This window comes from Pseudophryne corroboree, chromosome 1 (assembly GCF_028390025.1).
Source record: "Pseudophryne corroboree isolate aPseCor3 chromosome 1, aPseCor3.hap2, whole genome shotgun sequence".
NCBI classification, from domain to species: domain Eukaryota; kingdom Metazoa; phylum Chordata; class Amphibia; order Anura; family Myobatrachidae; genus Pseudophryne; species Pseudophryne corroboree.
In genome coordinates, this window is record NC_086444.1 from 122,133,279 (window position 1) to 122,161,010 (window position 27,732).

Sequence of the window (27,732 nt, forward strand, 5' to 3'; positions counted from 1 at the left end):
TAAAGGGGGGTACACACGGAGAGATCCGTGCTTAAAATCTAAGCAATCTGACTAGATTGCTTAAGGGGGTACTCAGGGAGAGATCCGTGCTTAAAATCTAAGCAATCTGACTAGATTGCTTAAGGGGGGTACTCATGGAGAGATCCGTGCTTAAAATCTAAGCAATCTGACTAGATTGCTTAGATTTTAAGCACAGATCACTCGTGTGTACCCCTCTCAGCGATAGCGATGCGCGGCCCCGCACATCGCTATCGCCGATGCTAGATTGGCTTGCATGCAGGCTCAATCTAGCACGTCGCTCATTTCACCCGCTGGGTGAAATGAGCGGCCCCCGTCCTCCCCCGCATCGCTCAGCACACATCGCGCTGTGCTGAACGGCGGGAGAGATGTGTGCTGAGCGAACCGCTTAGCGCACATCTCTCCCGTGTATATGGCCCTTTAGATTTTAAGCACGGATCTCTCGTGTGTTTGCCCCCCAGCATACACCCGTACGACGCTATCGCCGGTGCTAGATTGGCCTGCATGCCCCCTCGCTCTGCACACATCGCACTGTGCTGAGTGGAGGGGGGGGGGCAGAGATGTGTGCTGAGCGGTCAGTGACATCTCTCTAGTGTGTACTGCCCTTAAGTGCATTTATGTTACGCCACCTATTGTATTCCCCAAATCAGTAAGAGCAGTATACAGGGCTATTACGAGCTGGGGTGGTCTTCAGGTTGCCGGCGGTCGGGGTCCCGGAGACCAGCATACCGGCGCCGGAATCCCGACCGCCGGCATACCGACATCTTTTCTCCCTCTTGGGGGTCCACGACCCCCCTGGAGGGAGAATAGATAGCGTAGCGCACCACCGTGCCCGCATCGTGGCGAGTGCAGCAAGCAATATATATAGGACAAGCTGAGCCAGCACTTAAACATTAACAGGATATTACCGCAGAAATTCTACCATTACAAACCCTTCCCTTTTTTCCTGTAAAATACACGTAAGGTTATTGTTGGTGATCCAGATACCAGGTCCCAGTCTTCCTCTCTTTCCTGCTGGAGGACTGAGTAGAAATGTTGATATAAGCCACACAGCTTCCAAAGATGGCAAGATGTTCCATGTAACAGTGCAAACACCACAACTGAAGACGTGGCATATTGTAGCCTGGTTTGATATATTCCCGTTCATGTTATGATTCGTACAGGGTCTGACCATGTTCCAGCCTCGTAAACTCTGAGGCTGACTGGTCGGAACATGATACGATGGGTATTAAACAACACAAGACTGATTGGGTACCTCTGTACGTTCTGTCCATCCAGCCTTTGGGTCTATATCTGAGTTGGATGTCGTTCCCTTGATGGACGTAAATAGTGAACTGTAGCATACTGCGCAGAAGTGTATTTTCCCATTTTTGCGTATCTTTTGCCAATTTTGGGTTGGACAGATCTTGGCCGGATCTCCCTTTGTGTGAAGTGGATGTTTTTGGGCTGTGCAGCTTCTGTGGCATAGCTCAAAAATCACCCCATTTATGTGAATGATAAAGCAAGAACGTTTTTGTACAAAACGGCAGATTAGCAACTCTCAAGGACAGACCCCTGTGATAGAGAAGATTTTGTCCACTTAGATATAATTGTTTGTTCAACATCTGAACATAGCGCGCATGACTAAAGGTGAATACACACTACATGGCGTGCTCCATGAGCGACAACTTCTAGTGTCTCACCCTCCCGGGCCGGGCTGCCGGCCGGTCGTACTTCCTGAGCGATATGACGTTCATATCACTCGGTGACATCACGCAGCGACCGAGCCGTGCAGGCAGCTCTAGGATGACAGTACAGATTGAGCATGCATGCATAGCCGATAGCGAGGGTAGTTAACGACCTGCAGGTTCGTCGTCGCCGGCATACACACTTGCCAAGAAAGTTAACGACGTCGCTCAGGAAGGATGAAAATGAGCGACGTTGTTCTTTTTATCGACAAATGTCGATAAATGCACCTTAAGTGGCATTCAGGGTGTCAGGCGGCTTTTTCCCTCCTACAAGTTAGAAGCTGTATTGAGGATTTATCTCACAATGTGCGCTAGACGCTTTTGACGTCAATAGAATCCAGCTTTGTGTCACTTCCCGATTGTTTTCCAAGCAGAAGGGATATTTACGTCACCGCTATTAAGGGTCCAGGTAGATACAGCGACTCCTTTAGAACATGATGAATGGTGTAAAGTGCTCCACTTCTGAAATGATACAATGGCAGTGCTTTGTGTCTCTTTAACCTGACCTTCTATAATGAGTTGCCTTTCTGTATTGCTAGGTTCTCTATTCTCTGATGACAAGTGATAATTGTAGTCTGAAAGCAATAGGCACTTCAAGCCTAATTTTCACACAAGTAAAATCTTGAAGGTCACAGTCTTATGCTGCTGAGAGAGACGCAGTTATTTTTGGGTATTAGAAACGTAAAGAAATGATGCGAGAAATGGATAATGGTGGGGAACACACTGCAATATTGCGGGCTATATCGGGCAACTCATCCACACTGGTAGTGAGCATGTTAGTAAATGAAGTTGGGAGGGAACCAATATTGGCCAGTGTCTGAAATACTTGAGAAGGATCCAGCGCTCCCATACAGGCGCTTAAGTCGGATTATACACGGTGGAGTCACATTATTATGACCACCAGCTAATAGCCAGAGTCACCGCCGTGTGCAGCACGGGCAGCAGCTAGACGGGCTGAACTGTTGTGTTAGACACACGTCTGGTAGCCCCCAGGTTCGTTTTGACAATGAGCTGCTTCACTGTAGCGTTTCGGTCGGCCATCATGCACTGTGGTAGCCGACGTTCACCTCTCTCATCAATGGCAAATGGTGTCAGCAGTTTCCATGTCGGTGCCATTTGTCCAGTCACAATACACCTTCACAGCAGCACGCAAACCGTTCACAAACTGCGCTGTTTCAGAAATATTGCCACACTTTGCCCGAAAGCCGATAATCATCCCTTTTTGTAACTCTGATGAATCGCCCCTTTTACTCATGACAGCAACAAGTGATGTGTGCAGACGGCCTGTCGCACACCTTTTATACTTACTAAGCCAGTGCACGATGTACTTCATGGGCTACACACTGCCGAAGTCAGATGTAGGAGGTGGTCATAATAATGTGACTCAACCGTGTATGTTACGGTGGCTTATGCCAAAAGGCAGGATCATTGTACGTGGAGACAGTCTAATAGAGGTCTCTAGATCAGCTTGGTGCAAGCGGCGCTGCGATGTAATAAGATGCGTTCTATTGCACATTATTTTGCTTGTCAGTCTTTAGGACAAGGGGTCTGTCATTTTAAATGTCTGGTAATGTAACACAGCAGTGTATACAGAATGGAGGATATTTGTTTTAAGGATGATTTAGATCTTTTGTTTAGTTTATTTTCCCAGTAAGTTTGCTTTTAATATAGCCTGTTTGTTCTGTTCTGCAGAATACCCTTTAAATACTAAATCTAGAACTTCTCGAATGCTGATCATTAGGAAAGGGATGAAAGATGATTTCTCACTATGTGGATATCCAATTACAACAAGCACCCGCTGTCCTCCGGTGAAGGCTGGAACAGATATTGCTACGGGTCTAGCACCAAAAGAAACACATACTACCAAGGTAATTTCAGACTTTGTATTGTAGTGGTGTAAAGAGAATGTACAGACTTTTGAGCACTTGGAATGGTGCTGACAGCTTACATACATATAGGTTTTTTTTTTAATCAAGCATAGAGAGAAATAAAGCACTAACCAATCAGCTCCTGATTGTCATTTTCCAAGCACAGCCTGTAAAATGAGAGTTATAAGCTGATTGGTTACTTCTTTATTTCTCTCCACTCTATCTCGCTCCATGAGTTGGAAGCAAGGCAAAATAAAGCAAGTAACTATGTATCTAGAGTAAACCATGTTGCGATATAAGGGGTGCAAATACTTGTTTTAATTTCTTTTGCATGCAGGGTAAATACTGGCTGCTACTCACATGTAGCCCACGCATGCTGGACAGTTTTAAGTTTACATTGTAATGTAGATGTGAATTTGGGCCCCCCCCCCCCCCTTCCCTTTCATGTGGAACTCTCTCTGCACATGTTACATCTGCCCGCACACTGCTGTATAACATGGTTTTATCAAGGTGCACAGTTACTTACTGTCTTTCGCTTTGCTCCTAACTCGGAATCAGCCCCTATGTATTAACCTTCGTTTTAACTGTTACTTGGTTGTGATGGGATAAATGGGCAATTAGCGTGCATTCTAGGCCTATTCCGGTTGGATCATTATTGCAAAGCTGCTTTTAGCAGTTTTGCATTACGCTCTTTAGCAATGCAAAAGCAGCAGGAAGTGCATATCGCCTCCTTCCTGCATTTGTGATTGCTAAAAACTGCGATGCTATCGCAGTTCCAGATGAACGTCGCTATGCATCTGCGTCTGCAGACTGAGAAAGTCGCAGGGAGGCTAGCGACGCAGAGGAAACTGCAACAGCAGCCCTTGGCCTCTCCACTCACACAAAATGCCCATGTTTTGCCAAACGCCGGCCGCCTCCACCCCTGTCCCTCCCCTCGCACCCCTCTGCCTGTCACTCAGGTAGGGGTGGTCTTCAGTATGCCGACTGACGGGATCCCGGCGCACAGTATACCGGTGCCGGGATCCCGACAGCCGGCATACCGACACTTATTCTCCATCGTGGGGGTCCACGACCCCCCTGGAGGGAGAACAAAATAGCGTGGCGCGCCACCGTGCCCGCAAGGGGCTCGTTTGCGCTCGCCACACTGTCGGTAAGCCGGCGGTCGGCCTCCCAGCGCCGGTATGCTGGTCGCCGGGAGCCCGACCGCCGGCATAACATAGTGAACCCTCAGGCAGAGGTGTTCACATTATAGCGATGCGATCGCAGGGCCCATTCTGCACATGCACAGTACAGGCCCTGTGCCTGCGCAGTTTCCAGATTATCTGGAAACTGCAGATTGGATCGCTGATGCGATCTTAAGGGCCCCATACACTAACGCAACATGTCCGTCTGACATGTCGCAGGCGATCACCCTCGGCCGCCTCCCGGTGGACAGGATCGCCCAAGATACATGCTGTGCTGTCCTTTTGCATACAATGTATCTTGGGCGTTCCCACCCATGGCCCCAGGTCGGACATGATTGAATGTGCAGCACATTCAGTCTGGAGGATCCGATCCGATGCTCACGGGAACGCGCATCAGATCGGAAACCCCTCCAAAATGCCCGATTTCATCCGATATAATGGTCCGAATGCCTGAAATCGGGCATAATCGTCCTAGTGTATGGGGCCCTTTACAGAGAGTCATCCTGATGCCACATCCTGTGTGTTGCAATTTTAAAAACTTGACTGGCCTGAGTGTAGGTTTCCAAAAGCTGAGTGCTCTGGTGGCTGCATAGAGCTGTAGGCAGCATTTTTCTGTCTAATACGCCGAAAGGGTAGATCAGCGCATATCCCTACTTTATGGTGCCGACTGATCATCTTCAATCCATGTTGTAGCATTTCCTTCCTAAGTGGTGTATTGGATTACTAATGAATTACAAGTAGTTAAAATGATGCATTGTACTTTCCAATCTTTAAAAACTAGGTAAGTCACTGAGGCTTGATCAGCTTTAGAAAATAGCTGCCTCTGTCATTGTCTGTAGGTGATGGCTCCACTGTAATACCGGGCATGTACACTGGGATCAGTATGAACTACTGACGGTTGGGATGCCGGCTGTCAGTATATAGATAATGGTATCCCGGCCGTCAGTATGCCAGCAGCGGGGCGAGTGCAGAGAGTCCCCTTGCAGGCTCGCTACGCTGCGAGCTTGGTGGCGCGCTCCGCTCTCCACAGGTACTATTACCACTCTATGGGTGTCGTGGACACCCATGAGTGGGAATAGCCCCTGTGAGCGACATTGTAACTGCATCCCTGTACACCATGTAATGTTCTCTTACTGTGCTTTATCACACAGGAACACCACTATCTGCAGTTGGAAGTAAATGCTCTGGGAACAACTTTCTGCCTGGATTCTTCTCATGAAGACTTTGGGGACAATAAATGTGCAAATTCTGATTTTCTAGATGTATCGCAGTCTTCAGTGGAAGAGGTAGCTTATTGCTTTTATACATTTCATCTTTTTTGTAACGGAGATATACACACTGTGGTCAGAACTTTGATGCACAGAATGGTAGTTGCTCAAACCAATGTAATGGTCCATCCAGGGCCGGTTCTGCACCTTGCGGCGCCCAGTGCGAAAGTTTCCACTGGTGCTCTCTCCCCCCCGCGGCAAAGCAGTTAGTTTGCGAAAAATAGAGGCGTGGCTTCATAGGGGAGGGTCGTGGCCACAGTTATGCCCCCAGTAGCTGTGCCCCCAAATTTGCCCCAAGTAGTTGTGCCCCCCAGTTCCCCCCAGTTGATTTGCCCCCTGTAGCTGTGCCCCCTGTAGCTGTTGCCTCAGTTGATTTGCCCCCAGTAGCACTGCCCCTTGTAGCAGTGCCCCCAGTATGTGCCCCCTGTAGATCTTCCCCCAGTAGCTGTCACTATGCGATCGCAGGGTCCATTCTGCACATGCACAGTACAGGCCCTGTGCCCTGGTGGTCCGACACTACATGTATGTTCAGTTTTACGCTGTACTTGGCTGTTAATTCATAAGGCATTAATGGGTCGTAGATGTACATAGACCTGGCGATAAAACAGCGCAAAAATGAAGGCTTTAGGTATATCCATGGCTCAGCACAGATGGTTAAATCAAATTGACTGAGGTGCTACTTAAGTCACCTGTGGTCAAGCATGGACAAACTTAAAACCTGGTCCATTGGGGTGCTTTGAGGACCGCATCTGAGAACCTCCGATGGAGTGGCTGATGCAGGCAAAGTGACATCATCCATAGTTGTTGCCAGTGTGTTAAACCAGAGTTTTGCAACTCGAGTCCTGAATACCACCAACAGGTCCTGTTTTGTTGCTTCCTTTAAGCATGCACAGGTGAGTTCATCTATTTTGCTGGGTCAGTAATTATCCCACCTCCTTCCACAGACAAAAATCCTCAAAACATGATCTGTGGGGAAAATTTGCGGTTTGAGGCTGAGAACCAGTTTTAAACAAATATTCAGGGATACAGTGCCAAAGCACAGGTCTATATAAGCACTTGCCGGTCAAGCTAGGGGCTCTGCAATCTTTATTTGCTTGTGCTGACTGGACTTGGGGATAATACAATTTGTTTCATATAGCTCTTTTTGATATTCATTTTTAAAGGCTAAACATTATATCCATTCTACATAATGCAAAGAAAATCTTTCTGTGCAGTTGTATTGGAAAGTAGGGATCATTTTAAGGATAAACATTGGGGGCAGATGTATTAACAAGGAGAAGGCATAAGGAAGTGATAAACCAGTGATATCTGCAAGCAGGGGTGTTTCTACCTATTGGCCTGGATGGCACTCGCCAGGGGCGCCAGGCAAGGAGGGGGCGCCGCCTGGCTGTGCCACCCGCTGCCAAAAGATAGAAAAGCAGTACTGTCAGACTGTACCTGGGTGAGAGTCTGTTACTGCTGGAGTGGCGCTGGTGTCCGGCAGCACCGCACTTGTAATCAGACTCAAAATAAACTGCAGCTCCCAGCAGCCCTTGTTGCTGGGAGCTCCCGGCAGCAAGGGCTGCTGGGAACTGTAGTTTATTGTGAGTCTGATTTCAAGTGCGGTGCTGACGGACACTGGCTCCGCGCCGGCAGTAACAGACTCTCATCAGGTACACAGCAATTGTTATATAGCACAGTGCTATAGATCTATTTGTTGTTGAAGAGAATATAAAAGTGTCAGTGTTTGGGAGAAGGGACTGTATTACCTGGAAAACTACACGATTTTTCATTCATGTTAGATGTAAGTAAGTAGTAAGCGAAAACCTTAACTTGTTGAGTGTAATAAAGAAAATACATATCTTACCTATTTCAAGGCCAGGTTCAAGGAAATGTATATCAGTTAATTGTATAATTGATCATTTTATCTTGGAAGTGATGGCACCCTGATGTTTTTTCTAACAGGAAGCACTTCTACCATCCAACTAATGGTGTTTGGTTAATGGCTGGGTCCATATGAGGCTCATCTCACAGCATCTCATTAGCATTTCATTCAGGATGCAGTCAGGATGCCGGCGTTTGGCATCCCGGTGCTCGGAAAGCTGACGCCAGCTTCCCGAAACTGCTCGGAATGCTGATTCTGGCATCCCAACATAGATAGCGATGCAGAATGCCAAAATCCGGATCGATCTGGTGCCAAAGTCTCCACTAGCAAGCCACGTGGGAGGGTTAGGGTTAGGCTGCGAGGGCGGGAGGGCTAGGGCTAGGCTGCAGGGAGGGAGATTAGGAAGGGTGGGTTAGAGTTAGGCACCATTGAAGAGGCTTTTGGAGGGGTGTGCGGGTTAAGGTCAGGCTGTGGGAAAGGTGGGTTAGGGGGGAGGGATGGTGTATCGTGAATACGAGACACTACTGTGCGGTGTAATGTGAATAAGGGATACTACTGTGTGGCATAATTTTAATTGGAAGTACTATTCTGACCAAGCCCTTCCCCCACAAGACCATTCCCCATTTCCAATACTCACACCTTATTCCAAATGTGTGTGGGGTGGGGGCGCCAGCCCCTTACTTTGCCAGGGGCGCTCAGACCCCTAGATACACCCCTGTCTGCAAGGTGATAAACGCACCAGCCAATCAGTTCCAATATGTAAATTAACAGGAGCTGATTGGCTGGTGCGTTTATCAGCTTGCACATATCACTTCTTTATGCCGTCTCCAGGCTTAATACATCTGCCCTATTATCTTGACAAATCCTTAGAATTTGGGGCTGTTTTGGGAAATTTGGGGCAGTTGGTAATTTTTAATGATCTTGTACAAACTCTGTTGCTGTAGACTTTAAAACAGAACATACAGTACTTAGTAATAATATTATGGCTGACACTAATAGAAGGTGTATATTTCTGTCTATTTTCAACCAGGCTTTCTAAGCAGTGTGCACATACCTGATATAGAAATTGTTAATGAGATTATTGACCCGCAGTCACTGAATCTTTCAGTTATGGAGTCATGGGCTCAGAACAAGCGTCTGAATCATTACTGTAATTAGAATGTGTCACTCTTGCGTTGTCCCTGTGGGTTTTTTCTACAAAGATGTAAAGCATTGTTGGTGTGATTACAGGAGGAGGATGCTTCCATTTTTCAGCATGAACGGGATATAAACTTGAACTTTGATCAGAGTGAAATTCCCCAAGGGAACAGCAACTCTTTCACTTCCAAGCATATCACAGAGTCTTCTGCCTTCCCTCAGGAGGACGTGCTGTCCAGCTCATTGGAAGCAGAGCACAGGTATGGTAATAGAGTTGGTTGCAGCCTTTAAAGGTGAATGTTGTTACATTTAACTGGTTGGGAAGTAGGTTTCAGTCTTCAGAGTGCAGAATATGAAAGTAGGACTTTGGCAGTCTTGTGCATTAGTGTGTATAATTCATGACTGCACAGGTAATGCTTGCAGAATGGAGGGGATTGAAGTGAACACTGATCCCAGTTGCACAGACATGAATAATATGGGGAGACATTGTGGTTTGATGCATTGCATTTTATTGGGATTTGTTTTGTGCCTGTAGTCTCAAGGTGTATAAAGTCAGTTCATGTGAACCAAGTTTATATGGCGCCTCAAGGAATCCACATGCGCCTTACATTGTATATAAACAGAAACATAACATGAAAATAGCTCAAAAGACTTAACCTAAAAAACTTTGCAGAGCAGTTGATACAAGCCATATAAACTTTGCAGCATTGCAAGTAAATTATTATCCAGAAAAACAACGCCAGATGGGCACAAAGGTTCAGTGCCACTGTGTTAGTAATGTGGAGGAGATGATGGTATAGGTTTGGGGAGGCACAAGCACAGAAGGGAAGAGGGCCCTGCTTGTTAGAGCTTACTGTCTGCTGTGGAGGGGCAGACAGACAGGGGTGACACAAAGTGGAGAAACCATGAGCGATGTGCTTAATGAGCAGAAATGTTTTAGTATAGGAGTGTGCCTTGAGAACCCATTTGTAGTTTTGTAGAGTGGAGAGTTCCAGTGGTAGGGGAACCAGCACGGACAAAGTCTTGGAGGCGGAATATGGTGCAGGCAATCCGTTCTATAATGGGTTTACTGTCCATTTATTGAAAATAAGTAGAAAACCGTGTATAAGCAGGGGTGCGTGCTTGCCATGTGCCACTGTAATACTCTTCTAGGGCAAGCCACAAAATGTAACTTGGATATAGAAAAAAATTAAATCTATATATAGTTGATGACAGAGAATGGTTCCAAGATGTCATGCAACTATTGTTTTGTACAGGTTGTTGAAGGAAATGGGATGGCAGGAGGACAGTGAGAATGATGAAACCTATGCACCACTAACAGAAGATGAGATGAAGGAGTTCCAAGCCATTAGTGAGCAGGTAATGTGGACTGTGACACCTGCAACAGGGACTGTATACACGTTACCGTATTTACAATTCGCCGTTCATTAAAGCTGTGGGAGTTTATAACAGGGACTGAGACAGGGAATGTTCTTTAAGTTGACCACTCAGTGACTCAATTAACCCTTAATATACTAAGCCTACCTCGTCAACTTACGTTACCAAGCTGGGGTCTTCAGAGGACCCCAGGTTTTTTTGTCTAAATTCTCAACTGTTTGATGAGGTAAATTACTAAAATTATATTTTTGAGGTTTCTGAAGGGATACGTTCTAGTAAGGGTAAAACAGCATAAAATATTTTGTTTATATATTTCAAGAGTAGTTAACCAATAAAAGCCATATATTCTTCTTCATTACAGTGTGTACATTTTTACATCCGATTGGATACTGTATATTCTTGTAAAAAGGTTATATCATTTTACTACGGTAACAATACATCACTATTCATGTGTTGCCATCGCTACAGCACGTCACAGTGGTGGTTGTTTGCCTGTGTTTCTCACATATAAAACGTTTGCATTCAGAGCAGACTGTGTTGACTTTCCAGTCGTTGCTTCTGGGACAATATATGAGCATCTTCCTCTTTCGGATCTGCCGCTGCCCTGATGATGACGTGCTTTTAGCTGCAGTGTTGCACGCAACATCTACTCCCATAGCTTCAATAGCTCTGACAACTGGAAGCTGGAGACCATTTGAGTTGCTTGCCCTGGAGACCATTTGGGTTGCTTGTCCTCCGCAGAATGTTGGGTTTTGTCAGTTCCTTGCCTAAGAACAACGTTCTGCATTTATAACGTAGTATACAAGGGGGGTCCCGGTGGGACCCCAATTGTGTTTTTTTATTATTTACGTTTTTTTGAAAGAATATTTTATAAGTCTAATTACACAGCATTTACAGTATCTTAATCCAATTCAGGACACATAGAAAAATTAGGCGTAAAATAGTTGTTATAGATACGGCAGGATCACAAAAAATAACATTCTGGGGTCCTCAGAAGACCCCCCTTGGTATACTAAGGGTTAATAAGTCATAATATGTAATTTAAAAGAAAAACAAAGATAATTTTTTTTTTTATATTGTTTTACTAGTATAGGTAAATTATTTGAACACAGTGGGCAGAATTCAATGTGAAACCCCTCTTCTCGTGTCCACGATCGCGCCAGCCGGCAGCTATTCAAATGTTTCTGCTGATGGGCGAAATATCATAATTTCAGCTCGCTGCCCCTGGGGGCGCCCAAACAGGAATTCTACTGTCAAGTGCAGGTTTACGCGCCTAAACCCAGCCGCTATTGGCACGATATGTGCGAAAACGGGACAATTGAATATAGCCCCGCAATCTCCCATCACAAGAGATCGGGCGCGATATAACATTTGAATATCGCCCTGTGTGATAAATCTTAAAGCACCATTTAAATGCCCTTTGAAAGTAACATTGAAATGCATTATGTGGGTTTTATCTACATTTAACACTCTAGTCCATGTATACTTTCCTGTTTGGGCTTCTAGCTCTTTTCATCCATCCAATCAGAAGTTTTATCAGTGATAATACCAGTGTGTAAGTTAATTACTGCTTCATACACATCCAATGACTGGTCCATTGCTTATCTCTTTGCAGCTGCAGAAGAACGGTCTCAGGAAGAACGGGGTCCTCAGAAACGGGCTTTCTTTTGATTTAAAGTTTGATCTCTGGAAACACAGCACTTTCACCACCGCAGACGACATTGAGGACACTGAGACCAGTAGCAGTGACACTTCAGATGATGACGATTTGTGAGGAATTGACAAAGACGTTTTCGTGACACAAACCTTCCCCTACCCCCCCCTCTTTTTCCTCTGGAGGGTAATTGTGAAAACTTGCTGCAGTTCAATGCTCATCCTTTTGGTGGCGCCACTACGCAGACAATATTATGCTGTGTTTATCTCTCTACTTAATTGCAAAAGGACACTGTAGACTTGAAGGTTCCGATTGGCTCAGCATATATTCTTTCCTTGTAGCAGCTGTGTTCTGAATGATAATGTGACGGTATAAAAGGGGTTATTTCTAGAATAAAACAAGCTAATCGTCATATTCCGCCAAGGTTTCTGTTAAACTGTCTTCTAAACAAACAAACAAACAAAAAAAGCACTTTAATGATGATTTCCTCTTCCCTGATATTTTCTCCCCTTCCCTTCATGTCTCATACAAATGATGTAGCATGTTTGTTAGGTAGAATATTCTGTTTCTTGGGGCCTTGAAACAAAACCGCTTTGTTACTGTAATTACACAGATTAAATGCATTTTTTTTTTTTTCCTTTCATTGTTTCACTATCAAGGTTTTATCTGGGTTTCTGGCTAGCATTTATGCAGTGACACGGACTAAACTCTGTTCAAAATAAACTTATTTTGATATAAACAATGGAGCCTGACCAATATTGCAGACCGGCAGTGATCGCAAAAACGCGCTATAGCGCGTATTTTACCCGCTTCTGCTGTCCAGGGACTCACTTATCTAAAATGGGAGGGTCCCTGAGGACGCGCCCCGCAGCAGCAAATCAGTGAGCCTGTGCTTTTAAATAAATAGAGGAGGTGGAGCCTTACCGCTCCTCTCCTGGTTGTGTACTTCCTTCACAGGGTCCCGACATTATGGCGCGGCTCCCTGGAACAGTGTCACGAAGACGGTGCGTCTCTGCTATGGCCGTATTTCAAGGGGATCCAGCGGCTAGCAGGTGCGTGTGTGAGCGCCGGTGACTGTATGTGGTTGCTGTGTATGTGCCGCGGGGATGGGGGGGTGATGAGTGCTGGTGACTGACTGTGTGTGCGGAGGATGAGGTGAGAGCTGGTTGCTGGGTATGTGCCGCGGGGATGGGGGGGGGTGAAGAGTGTCGGTGACTGTGTGTGCGGAGGATCAGGTGAGAGCTGGTTGCTGGGTATGTGCCGCGGGGATGGTGGGGTGATGACTGCCGGTGACTGACTGTGTGTGCGGAGGATGAGGTGAGAGCTGGTTGCTGGGTATGTGCCGCGGGGATGGGGGGGGTGATGACTGCCGGTGACTGTGTGTGCGCGCGGTGCGGGGGGAAAGGTGTGAGCTGGTTGCTGTGTATGTGCTTCGGGGGTGAGGGGTTATTAGAAGTGAGCAGTCCCCTACATGTCACACTGGGCTCAGACGGACTGACCCCGGTCCGGCCCCCCTGTACCCTGGCCGGCTATGAGTCCCAGCAGCACAGGAGGGACTTTGTCTCGGAGATGGAGACTGCCTCCGTCTCTACAGTAAGCCCCGCCCCCTCGTGGATATAATGCCGCGATTCGCGGGTGCATGGGGAAGGGGGCGGAGCCTAACATCATGAAGTGCCTTACACATATCAGTGACCTACTGTTGCTGTAGCCCAACAGGTATTGTTTATCCAGCTTTATTCATCTCTTCCCTCACTGACACTCTCTGTCCCCCTCCACCCCCACTTGGATCCCCTCCCCCTGTCTTCCTGACTCCCACTCTCTCCCCTCTCTATCTTCCTGACTCTCTACCTCACTGACACCCTCTGTCTCTCGCTTGGTCCCCCCCCCCCCCCTTCCTCTGTCTTCCAGGTTCTCTCTCTCCCTCCCTGACATCCCCTTTTCCTCGCTTGTTTCCCCCTCTCGCTCTGTCTACCTCCCTGACTCTCTCCTGCTCGCACCCCCTCCCTATTTCTGTCTTCCTGACTCTCTCTCTCTTGCTCCCCCTTCTCTATATCAGTCTCTCTCCCTCTCTGACGCCCTTTATCTCTCTCCCTCACTCGCTTGTACCTCTGTCTTTCTCTCTCTGACACTGTCTTAATCGCTCTCCCTCTCTAATGATAGCAACAGTGTGCACAGTCAGTTTTATTGGTGGGGGCCCCCACACCTTTGTTGCCTGGAACCCCCCACTAGCCTTAATGTGGCTCTGACTACATCAGTCGTTGTCACTCCTCCCTTTGGCACCCCCACTGACATACGTGATGACTGTGGGCACCCCCTTCCCTTGCTGACATCCACGATCACTGTGTATAAGTGCTCTACCTGGCGCAGTGTGAGTGATGTACTGCGAATTGGTACTATTATGTGGCCACACCCCCTCCTCCACGAAGTTATACCCCTAAATTTTTGCACCGCGCCTTCGGCGCACACCGTCTATTCTATGTTTGTTGTTGGGGGGCACCAAAATGTCTAGTTACAGCTTTGGTGCAAGTGTCATGTATACTACACAGCCCAGCAACATAGTCACCCCTTTCCAACACTTTAGTAGTGTCCACATCAAGTCCTTGTTTTTATATTTGAATAATTAATAAGAATATTCATTCCGATTGGACCCAGAAAAGGACAGGTAGGACCCCAATTTTTAAAAGTATGGGGTCCCTGGGACCCACTTTTTTTTTTGCTCAGCGCGATCACTGGACCGGTCTTTATTCCTTACAGTAAATAAATTGGAAACTAATTAGAAGCCTCTGCAGCTGGGAAAAGCGTGGAGACGATGTTATGTAACCGATGTTTTATGTGCACTGGCATGTAATGAGGCCCCTGTACAGAACTGATATACAGTATATCACAGGGCATTCACATCCCACTCCTTTTACTGGAAGTCTATTCAGCTGGATAATCACTTTCTACCAACAGCGTAACATGCTCCAAATCACTGTTTCAAAAGATCATATTATGTTGCGTTACAAGTAGACCTTCATCTTATAAGGGGACCAAGCCAGAGGGTATGATTGGCTAGTCATATTGGTAATCCTTGTCTAACCTACTGCCTGGCCTGTGTGAATGCAACGCACACATTCTATGATCTCAGCGTCACTATTACTAGGAGTACAGGAGAATAAAGTCCAGTGAGGAAGGCTCTATGTGACAATTGAGGGCTGTCTGCAGTTTTTGGAAGATGTGACTGATAATCACCTATTTGTATTGTTACGCTGTCTTTGTTCTCAATCTCGCAATTCCTCTCTCTGTATCGGAAAACTTATTTACCTCCTAAACTCATTGAAACACTAGTGAAAGCTGCAAAATCTTTTATGACCCATCCCATTGTAGATCACAGGTTAGTTCAGTTATTAGAGCTGATCCATCCAACCTAAAGGGTTAAGTCCGCAACCATGGTTATTTCATGTGACAAGTGTATCAGATTATTGAACTGTTCTATAATACTGCAAATATCAACTTTTTTTAAACTACAGTAGGACAGAGTATTATATTGGTGCTGTCCCCAATGAAATGCATGTCCTCTTACAATCATGGGATCTCAAAGACAGAACTACTGTAGCTGCTGTAGATGAAGCTTCAGCTCATCCCTAGCAACGGTACAATATTGGTGCATAGTAAAGGGGCACACAAGTATTAATCTGGATGTAGACCCTCAGCATCTTGATTAATGATTAGGTGTCCGGCCTCATATTAAACCAATGGAAAAAGGCAGAATAATAGCTCTGGGAGATAAATGTAATAGTGTTAGTATAAATTACTTACCATCTGCTGCTCGCTGACCGATAACCACGTATAGTTGGAATGTCTATGGACTTACCAGACTGGTAGTACAGCTGTAATGATTCCTCTGTCCACTACTTAAAATACTTCAGTGTTTACTTCAAATGTTCAGTGTTAGAGAAATGTTACCATACAAGTTTATTTGTTTTTCTATCTCCTGAGGTAATGGTCTGTGAACTATTTGGAACAATTAATCTGGAAAGTCCAAAGTCTAACCCGGCACCCAGAATTCCGATGGTCAGAATGCCAACTGCATCCCGACGTTCAAAATTCTGACAGATTTTATTAAGTATTTTAACACTAACCCACCCCTCCCGCAGCCTAACCCCACCGTCCCCTCCCGCAGCCTAACCCCAACCATCCCCTCCCGCAGCCTAACCCCAACCGTCCCCTCCCGCAGCCTAACCCCAACCGTCCCCTCCCGCAGCCTAACCCCAACCGACCCCTCCGACAGAATTCTGATAGTCAGAATACCGACGTCATCCCGACGTTCAAAATTCTGACAGATTTTATTAAGTATTTTAACACTAACCCACCCCTCCCGCAGCCTAACCCCAACCGTCCCCTCCCGCAACCTAACCTCCACCTTCCCCTCCCACAGCCTAACCCTAACTGTCCCCTCCCGCAGCCTAACCACAACCGTCCCCTCCTGCAGCCTAACCCAAAACCTAACCCCAGTACTTACCATTGGGATTCTGATCACTCGGATTCTGTGTGCTGGGATAGTAACTACGTCCCTCAAAAACATCACACAACCAGGACAGCTTGGTAAACAATTCCTCTGTAATACAGTATGTGTAGTAATGTTTTCATGCATCCACCCCAGCTCAATCGCAAAACCAGATCTTGGCACTACAAATATACACATGGGTACAGTACCAGATACTTCGTAGACCCTAGTATTGCAAACCTATGAGGAGATAATGTTACCCACACCGCTGTTTGCTGGTCTACTTGTTCTGGTCTCTGTACTTTTTTATGTGTATACAGGTGCTAGGTGAGACAGGCTTGACAGCCACTACTTGCTGGCTGCTCCTCATTGTACAGTCCTTATCTAAATGTGTTGTGCTAAGGAGTGTACAACGCGTTTCATTACTGGATTGGGACTTCCTGATTATGAAGAGTACCTGGTGATATAAGGTGCCATGGACTCCTGAACACACCCCCTCTCGCCTCCTTACCTTTTAGTGCCCACCTAGGACCATCGAATGCCTTCACTTTGGGAATCTGTGGTATAGAATGTACTCTTGTACATCAGGTTTGAGTGACCATGTACAACGCATGCTCTCATTACTGTATGTTGACAATAACAATGTTGAAATTCATAATGCTGACATTCTCAGAATGTCGACATGTAAAATGCTGACATGGATAGGCTGCGGGAGCTAAGGATTAGGGGTAGGGCAAGTATATTAATCGGAATGCACTCCATCAGATAACTATGATGCAACAGAGTCACATGACCGCTGGGACCTGGAAAAGAACACTGCAGCCGTCTGGAGCAGGTAAGTCCCTGCTGGGCCACCAGGGACTATATGTCAGCATTCTATCATGTCATCATTTCTGCAGCATCATGTTCAATGCTGACAGTATCTAACATCTTGAACAAATATAATTTCCAGTAATAATAAGAATTTACTTACCGATAATCCTATTTCTCATAGTCCGTAGTGGATGCTGGGACTCCGTAAGGACCATGGGGAATAGCAGCTCCGCAGGAGACTGGGCACAAAAGTATAAGCTTGAACTAGCTGGTGTGCACTGGCTCCTCCCCCTATGACCCTCCTCCAAGCCTCAGTTAGGATACTGTGCCCGGACGAGCGTACATAATAAGGAAGGGTCTTGAATCCCGGGTAAGACTCATACCAGCCACACCAATCACACCGTACAACCTGTGATCTGAACCCAGTTAACAGTATGATAAACGAAGGAGCCTCTGAAAAGATGGCTCACAACAATAATAACCCGAATTTTGTAACAATAACTATATACAAGTATTGCAGACAATCCGCACTTGGGATGGGCGCCCAGCATCCACTACGGACTATGAGAAATAGAATTATCGGTAAGTAAATTCTTATTTTCTCTAACGTCCTAAGTGGATGCTGGGACTCCGTAAGGACCATGGGGATTATACCAAAGCTCCCAAACGGGCGGGAGAGTGCGGATGACTCTGCAGCACCGAATGAGAGAACTCCAGGTCCTCCTCAGCCAGGGTATCAAATTTGTAGAATTTAGCAAAAGTGTTTGCCCCTGACCAAGTAGCTGCTCGGCAAAGTTGTAAAGCCGAGACCCCTCGGGCAGCCGCCCAAGATGAGCCCACCTTCCTTGTGGAATGGGCTTTTACAGATTTTGGCTGTGGCAGGCCTGCCACAGAATGTGCAAGCTGAATTGTACTACAAATCCAACGAGCAATCGTCTGCTTAGAAGCAGGAGCACCCAGCTTGTTGGGTGCATACAGGATAAACAGCGAGTCAGATTTCCTGACTCCAGCCGTCCTGGAAATATATATTTTCAGGGCCCTGACTACGTCCAGTAACTTGGAGTCCTCCAAGTCCCTAGTAGCCGCAGGCACCACAATAGGCTGGTTCACGTGAAACGCTGAAACCACCTTTGGGAGAAATTGAGGACAAGTCCTCAATTCTGCCCTATCCGTGTGAAAAATCAGGTAAGGGCTTTTATAAGATAAAGCCGCCAATTCTGAGACATGCCTGGCTGAAGCCAGGGCTAACAGCATTACCACCTTCCATGTGAGATATTTTAATTCCACAGTGGTGAGTGGTTCAAACCAATGTGATTTTAGGAACCCCAAAACCACATTGAGATCCCAAGGTGCCACCGGGGGCACAAAAGGAGGCTGTATATGCAGTACCCCTTTGACAAACGTCTGGACTTCAGGCACTGAAGCCAGTTCTTTTTGGAAGAAAATCGACAGGGCCGAAATTTGAACCTTAATGGACCCTAATTTTAGGCCCATAGACAGTCCTGTTTGCAGGAAATGTAGGAAGCGACCCAGTTGAAATTCCTCTGTAGGGGCCTCTTTGGCCTCACACCACGCAACATATTTTCGCCAAATGCGGTGATAATGTTTTGCGGTTACATCCTTCCTGGCCTTTATCAGGGTAGGGATGACTTCTTCTGGAATGCCTTTTTCCTTCAGGATCCGGCGTTCAACCGCCATGCCGTCAAACGCAGCCGCGGTAAGTCTTGGAACAGACAAGGCCCCTGCTGGAGCAGGTCCTTTCTTAGAGGTAGAGGCCACGGTTCCTCCGTGAGCATCTCTTGAAGTTCCGGGTACCAAGTCCTTCTTGGCCAATCCGGAACCACGAGTATAGTTCTTACTCCTCTCCTTTTTATGATTCTCAGTACTTTTGGTATGAGAGGCAGAGGAGGGAACACATACACTGACTGGTACACCCATGGTGTTACCAGAGCGTCCACCGCTATTGCCTGAGGGTCCCTTGACCTGGCGCAATATCTGTCTAGTTTTTTGTTGAGACGGGACGCCATCATGTCCACCTTTGGTTTTTCCCAACGGTTTACCATCTCTTGGAAGACTTCTGGATGAAGTCCCCACTCCCCCGGGTGAAGGTCGTGTCTGCTGAGGAAGTCCGCTTCCCAGTTGTCCACTCCCGGAATGAACACTGCTGACAGTGCTATCACATGATTCTCCGCCCAGCGAAGAATCCTTGCAGCTTCTGCCATCGCCCTCCTGCTTCTCGTGCCGCCCTGTCTGTTTACGTGGGCGACTGACGTGATGTTGTCCGATTGGATCAATACCGCCTGACCCTGAAGCAGGGGTTTTGCTTGACTTAGGGCATTGTAAATGGCCCTTAGTTCCAGAATGTTTATATGAAGAGATGTTTCCATGCTTGACCACAAGCCCTGGAAATTTCGTCCCTGTGTGACTGCTCCCCAGCCTCTCAGGCTGGCATCCGTGGTCACCAGGATCCAATCCTGAATGCCGAATCTGCGGCCCTCTAGTAGATGAGCACTCTGCAGCCACCACAGAAGAGACACCCTTGTCCTTGGTGACAGGGTTATCCGCTGATGCATCTGAAGATGCGATCCGGACCATTTGTCCAGAAGATCCCACTGAAACGTTCTTGCATGGAATCTTCCGAATGGAATCGCTTCGTAAGAAGCCACCATTTTTCCCAGGACCCTCGTGCACTGATGCACTGACACCTGGCCTGGTTTTAGGAGATTCCTGACTAGCTCGGATAACTCCCTGGCCTTCTCCTCTGGGAGAAACACCTTTTTCTGGACTGTGTCCAGAATCATTCCTAGGAACAGGAGACGTGTTGTTGGAATCAGCTGCGATTTTGGAATATTTAGAATCCACCCGTGCTGACGTAACACTAACTGAGATAGTGCTACTCCGACTGTTAACTGTTCCCTAAACCTTGCCCTTATCAGGAGATCGTCCAAGTAAGGGATAATTAAAACGCCTTTTCTTCGAAGAAGAATCATCATTTCGGCCATTACCTTGGTAAAGACCCGAGGTGCCGTGGACAACCCAAACGGCAGCGTCTGAAACTGATAATGACAGTTTTGTACTACAAACCTGAGGTACCCTTGGTGAGAAGGGTAGATTGGGACGTGGAGATAAGCATCTTTGATGTCCAGAGACACCATATAGTCCCCTTCTTCCAGGTTTGCTATCACTGCTCTGAGTGACTCCATCTTGAATTTGAACCTCTTTATGTAAGTGTTCAAGGATTTTAGATTTAAAATTGGTCTCACCGAGCCGTCCGGCTTCGGTACCACAAACAGCGTGGAATAATACCCCTTTCCCTGTTGTAGGAGAGGTACCTTGATTATCACCTGCTGGGAATACAGCTTGTGAATGGCTTCCAAAACTGCCTCCCTGTCGGAGGGAGACTTTGGTAGAGCAGACTTCAGGAACCGGCGAGGGGGAGACGTCTCGAATTCCAGTTTGTACCCCTGTGATACTACCTGCAGAATCCAGGGGTCCACTTGCGAGTGAGCCCACTGCGCGTTTAAATTTTTGAGACGGGCCCCCACCGTGTCCGAGTCCGCTTGTAAAGCCCCAGCGTCATGCTGAAGACTTGGCAGAAGCAGAGGAGGGCTTCTGCTCCTGGGAAGAGGCTGCCTGGTGCAGTCTTTTTCCTCTTCCTCTGCCCCGGGGCAGAAATGAGTGGCCTTTTGCCCGCTTGTACTTATGGGAACGAAAGGACTGAGTTTGAAAAGACGGTGTCTTTTTCTGCTGAGAGGTGACCTGGGGTAAAAAGGTGGACTTTCCGGCCGTTGCCGTGGCCACCAGGTCCGATAGACCGGCTCCAAATAACTCCTCCCCTTTATACGGCAATACTTCCATATGTCGTTTGGAATCCGCATCCCCTGACCACTGTCGCGTCCATAACGCTCTTCTGGCAGAAATGGACATAGCACTCACTCTTGATGCCAGGGTGCAAATATCCCTCTGTGCATCACGCATATATAGTAATGCATCCTTCAAATGCTCTATAGTTAGTAATATACTGTCCCTATCCAGGGTATCAATATTTTCAGTCAGGGAATCCGACCACGCCACTCCAGCACTGCACATCCAGGCTGAGGCGATTGCTGGTCGCAGTATAACACCAGTATGTGTGTATATACCCTTCAGGATATTTTCCAGCCTTCTATCCGCTGGTTCTTTGAGGGCGGCCGTATCAGGAGACGGTAACGCTACTTGTTTAGATAAACGTGTGAGCGCTTTATCTACTCTAGGGGGTGTTTCCCAACGCGCCCTAACCTCTGGCGGGAAAGGGTATAGTGCCAATAATTTATTAGAAATTAGCACTTTTTTATCGGGGGAAACACACGCTTTATCACACACCTCATTTAATTCATCTGACTCAGGAAAAGCTACTGGTAGTTTTTTTACTCCCCACATAATACCCTTCTTTGTGGTACTTGTAGTGTCAGAAATGTTCAATGCCTCCTTCATTGCCGTGATCATGTAACGTGTGGCCCTACTGGACATTACGTTTGTCTCCTCACCGTCGACACTGGACTCAGTATCTGTGTCTGGGTCTGTGTCGACCCACTGAGGTAACGGGCGTTTTATCGCCCCTGACGGTGTCTGAGACGCCTGGACAGGCACTAATTGATTTGTCGGCTGTCTCATGTCGTCAACAGTTTTTTGTAAAGTGCTGACATTGTCACGTAGTTCTTTAAATACAACCATCCAGTCAGGTGTCGACTCCCTAGGGGGTGACATCACTAACACAGGCAATTGCTCTGCTTCCACATCATTTTCCTCCTCATACATGTCGACACAATCGTACCGACACCCAGCACACACACAGGGAATGCTCTGATAGAGGACAGGACCCCACTAGCCCTTTGGGGAGACAGAGAGAGAGTTTGCCAGCACACACCAGAGCGCTATATATATATATATATATATATATATATTGGTGTCCACACAGGTGGCGGGCGCACTCTCACAAATGTACTTGAATTCTGTAGTTGATATCAGTTGTTCTTTATTATAGCCTCATGTATCGACGTTTCGACCCTTCCACAGGGTCTTTTTCAAGAAAGGCGATATGATATCTTATTTTTCATTGTGTGCGAAGTTTAAACAATGCCTAAAAAGAATACAAAAATTAAAAAAGACTCAGCCTCCCAGGCCCCTAACGATTGGCAGAAAAACCAATATGAACTTGGCTTCAAATACCATGTTCATATGGTGTATATAGTGTAAGATGGAATTAAATTCAGACAAACAACCACCTGCAACCAAGGTGTCATATATCACCAAACTCGTGTTCAAAAGGCGCCACCTTAATCCCCACACCAAGAGCAATAACACTTATCCACCAAAGATTATCTTATTTCACCCTTTTGTCCACTCAGGGGAACCAACTCGATATATTTCTCATGAATAGTAACACAGGAGGCTCACTTACACATGTTCTTAAAAATGTTCTTAAAAACGGTATCGCAATGTGCATAGCCTGTAGATAGTCAACATTGCATACGATCCTGTTGTCTCTATATAAAACATTAATTAACTGTTAGACAATGAGAAGAAACACTCTCTACCGTTCCAGACAAGATGATATTTATACACACTCTGCCGTTACCTATAGCAATGGCTGTAAAGATATGAGGCATCCTGGGATCATGATGGTCACAGCAGCAACTCAAACAGACCTATTAAAACAAAGTCAATTCTTCTAAGTGCACAGGTCTCACGACCTCAATCAGCAGTTTCAAACAAACAGAGCTTACCGTGTGTGAAGACCTGCCATGTGGACCCAGGACGCTAGCTCAAACCTGTCTGATCACGGAGGTATTTATACCCCCGAACCGGAAGTGCATCCTGATACGTGAATTGCTCTACGACAAAAAGACCCCAGCTCTAGGTGTAAAAGATCTCTACCTGCTCCACACACATACTCAACACTGACTCTCACACCGGTGTGCACCGATCCCCGCGGGTCTTCTAACCCAAAGTCCGCATCCTTGAACGCGTCTTGCGTTCCACAGCACCGGAAGCAAGACGCTATGCGTTCCAAGGTCCCGGAAGTGAGTGCCGTGTATTTCTAGTGCGGCGGACACTCCTCTATTCTTCGTGCCAGCCCTACTGCACTAGTCAGTGGTGGAGTCGTGCATTACACTCAAAATATCCGAGCAGTCCTCTGTACAAGGCTCATCAGCGAAAGCTCTCTATATATATATAGCAACATCTAGATTCGCTTTTAAATAGATACTTCAGGTGTATAGTGCTCAGCCCGCTGAACTGGTGCATAATTAAGTGGATAAACAAAAGGGAGAAAGAAGAAGGCTCTTGTGTGGGCGCACTCATTAATGGTAGTTAAATAACTAGAATGAATAACACTAGGTTGATTAGTCAGCAGATAAAACAAAATTTATTTGGAAATATTAAGAATATAATTGCCCCTGGTTGAGGAGATGTGAATGATCCCAGATAAAAATGTTCTGGTCCTGCCTCAGGAAATGAGATGGAGAGGGGTAGAGACACTGTAAGTCATAAACCCTTTCTCACCCGGCCAGTACAGATGATCTGTGTTAATGAGATCAATTAAGTCAATTGATTTTAGATTCTGTCATAATCCTAATGAATGAATAACAGCTATTATGGCAATGAGTAATAATAGAAACAAATCAAAGGATTTCTCCAACTTTCTCCAACAGTTACTTCACTTTGTTCTTGCCAAAAATTACTTTGTCTTCAAAGATCAATTTTACCTACAAATAAGAGGGACAGCAATGGGCGCAGCTTGTGCGCCCACTTATGCCAACCTTTTCCTTGGATGGTGGGAACATTGTACCGTCTTTAACTCTGCCAATGAAAAATAAATCTCACACATCGTCATGTGGCTTCGCTACATTGACGACATTTTCATCATTTGGGATTGTAACAAAGAACTACTAACAGAATTCATCAAATTGCTCAACACTAATGATCTCAATATAGTACTCACATACACCATCAGCTCAGAAACGGTCCCCTTTCTGGATCTCAATATCTACAAATCTAACACAGGTTTTTTGGCAACTGAACTATACCGCAAAGAAACGGCAACCAACAGCCTTCTCCACCAAACTAGTTCACATTTTCCCCCAACAATTGAAAACATTCCCAAGGGGGAGTACCTGCGTCTAAGAAGGAACTGCTCGGAAGACTCGGTATTTCACAAGAAAAGCTGGGAACTAACCAATCGTCTTCTGACCAGAGGCTACAGCAAACGTTCGCTCAAACGTGCCTATTCAGCCACTAAGACGATCAAAAGAGAAGATCTCATTTTCAGAAAAATCAAGGAAAAACCCGTACAAGAAGAAAACATCAGGTTTATTGGCACCTTTTGCCCAGAATGGCGAATGCTTCAAAACGCCATATCCAAGCATCTACCGGTATTACAATTAGATCCGGACCTGGCACCATACGCCAATACTCCAGTTCAAATGAGCTGGCGCAGGTCAAAAAATATCAAGGATCATGTGGTCCGCAGTCACTTCATGACTTCCACCTCCAAAAAACCGCAGACAACTGGTACCTTCCCTTGTGGTCACTGCAAATTATGTCCACATATTCTACGTAACAATGCAGTTACTGATAGATATGGACAATCGGTCAAGATACAACATTTCTTTAACTGCAACTCACAGACAGTAATTTATTGTCTAACCTGCAGCTGTGACCTCAAATACATAGGCATGACCACCAGAAAATTGAAGGAGAGGATTTTAGAACACATGGGAAATATCAGGAATGCTCAACACGATATCGCCAGAATGAAACAACTTACTTCAGTCGCCAGACACTTCTACTCCACTCATAAAGGATCAACCAAGGATCTGAAAGTTTTTTGTCTTGATCTTATTAAGTTGGGCATCCGTGGAGGTGATATTACTCAAGAACTATTAAAAAGAGAAAGCGAATGGATTTTCCGTCTGGGCAGCCTAAAACCATTGGGACTCAATGAGAATATCAATTATGGGGCTTTCTTGTAAAACCTACACCCCATCAACACATCTAGTAATCAGCTACCACAATTTGGTATTTTAATATTTTTAACCCGTTTTTATGTTCATTTGTCATAATTTCTAACCACCTCATCCCACTAGCCCCCCGCACTATTCCCCTAACCTCACTTCCCTCTCCTCCTTTTTTCCCCCCCTCTAACACCCTAAAATCCCCCTTAATTAATTCCCCTTTCCCCCACACTCCAACCCACCCACCCAGCCCACCATTAATACCCAGCGCCTCCCTCCCACTTTCACTCCCCCACTCCCCACCCATTGTTTTAGGATATAAATGACAAAATCTAATCTGCAATGCAAATGATATTTGAGCTTAATGATAGAACCAGTGTGTGGGTCTCATAAGCATTTGCTTTAAATTCGGTCCCCTCCGATAAGCCCGGAGTGGTTATCATATCGTGTCGCAAAAACTAAACGGTTTTTTGCGACACGATATGATAACCACTCCGGGCATCTCAACAAGGTACTTAAGAAACACTGGCCAATTGTCAGTACCGATCCAGCATTACCTTTTTCACGTATGAACACTCCTATGTTAGCTTATCGGAGGGGACCGAATTTAAAGCAAATGCTTATGAGACCCACTCTATATCCTAATGCTCCGATGTCTACCACTCAGTTGTTACAGCAAAAACCGGGTTGTTTCTCCTGCGGGAGCTGCACCACCTGTCGTTCAATGATGGTGGGTCTGACATTTTCCCATCCACACACTGGTTCTATCATTAAGCTCAAATATCATTTGCATTGCAGATTAGATTTTGTCATTTATATCCTAAAATGCCCTTGTGGATTATTCTATGTTGGGCTAACAACCCGCAACTTTAGGGACCGAATGGCGAATCACCGTTCATCTATACATATCGCATTGAATAGCGGCAAATCAGATAAACCGGTGGCTCGACATTTTATTGAGGCTCGACATCAGGTAGCTAGTCTAAAATGTAAAATTATAGACTGGGTGCCCCCGAATGTTACTGGTGGAGATCGGACCAAGAGGCTGAAACAGAGGGAGTGCTTCTGGATCAGCCACTTGGATACGGTGTCCCCGCGAGGATTAAATGAAAACAACCCCTACGGGGTGTTTTTATAGAGAATGTGTGTTATTTGTTATCTGTAATATAGTTATTTGTTGTATGTATTATATATGTTAGCCCATCCTCCCAGGTCCCTGCTGGCATGAATTTAAATTATTTAAAAAATTATTAATCCTGACTAAATGGGGGGTCATGATGTTAAAAGATCGGGACTGATTCTGAGCCACTTAATTATGCACCAGTTCAGCGGGCTGAGCACTATACACCTGAAGTATCTATTTAAAAGCGAATCTAGATGTTGCTATATATATATGGAGAGCTTTCGCTGATGAGCCTTGTACAGAGGACTGCTCGGATATTTTGAGTGTAATGCACGACTCCACCACTGACTAGTGCAGTAGGGCTGGCACGAAGAATAGAGGAGTGTCCGCCGCACTAGAAATACACGGCACTCACTTCCGGGACCTTGGAACGCATAGCGTCTTGCTTCCGGTGCTGTGGAACGCAAGACGCGTTCAAGGATGCGGACTTTGGGTTAGAAGACCCGCGGGGATCGGTGCACACCGGTGTGAGAGTCAGTGTTGAGTATGTGTGTGGAGCAGGTAGAGATCTTTTACACCTAGAGCTGGGGTCTTTTTGTCGTAGAGCAATTCACGTATCAGGATGCACTTCCGGTTCGGGGGTATAAATACCTCCGTGATCAGACAGGTTTGAGCTAGCGTCCTGGGTCCACATGGCAGGTCTTCACACACGGTAAGCTCTGTTTGTTTGAAACTGCTGATTGAGGTCGTGAGACCTGTGCACTTAAAAGAATTGACTTTGTTTTAATAGGTCTGTTTGAGTTGCTGCTGTGACCATCATGATCCCAGGATGCCTCATATCTTTACAGCCATTGCTATAGGTAACGGCAGAGTGTGTATAAATATCATCTTGTCTGGAACGGTAGAGAGTGTTTCTTCTCATTGTCTAACAGTTAATTAATGTTTTATATAGAGACAACAGGATCGTATGCAATGTTGACTATCTACAGGCTATGCACATTGCGATACCGTTTTTAAGAACATTTTTAAGAACATGTGTAAGTGAGCCTCCTGTGTTACTATTCATGAGAAATATATCGAGTTGGTTCCCCTGAGTGGACAAAAGGGTGAAATAAGATAATCTTTGGTGGATAAGTGTTATTGCTCTTGGTGTGGGGATTAAGGTGGCGCCTTTTGAACACGAGTTTGGTGATATATGACACCTTGGTTGCAGGTGGTT

The 27,732-nt window shown here is 46.1% G+C and overlaps 1 protein-coding gene across 3 annotated transcripts in view; it reads left to right on the forward strand.

The window, feature by feature from the left end:
• Positions 1-12,732, forward strand: part of GPBP1 (GC-rich promoter binding protein 1) — a 130,582-nt gene extending 117,850 nt beyond the window's left edge. For all 3 annotated transcript variants that reach the window (XM_063962683.1, XM_063962673.1, XM_063962666.1), the window contains 5 exons: positions 3,438-3,613; positions 5,949-6,083; positions 9,160-9,326; positions 10,323-10,425; positions 12,059-12,732. In XM_063962683.1, the coding sequence (XP_063818753.1) occupies positions 3,438-3,613; positions 5,949-6,083; positions 9,160-9,326; positions 10,323-10,425; positions 12,059-12,217 (740 nt within the window). In that variant the 3' untranslated portion in view covers positions 12,218-12,732. The remainder of the gene's footprint in view (positions 1-3,437; positions 3,614-5,948; positions 6,084-9,159; positions 9,327-10,322; positions 10,426-12,058) is intronic.
• Positions 12,733-27,732: the final 15,000 nt, after the last annotated feature.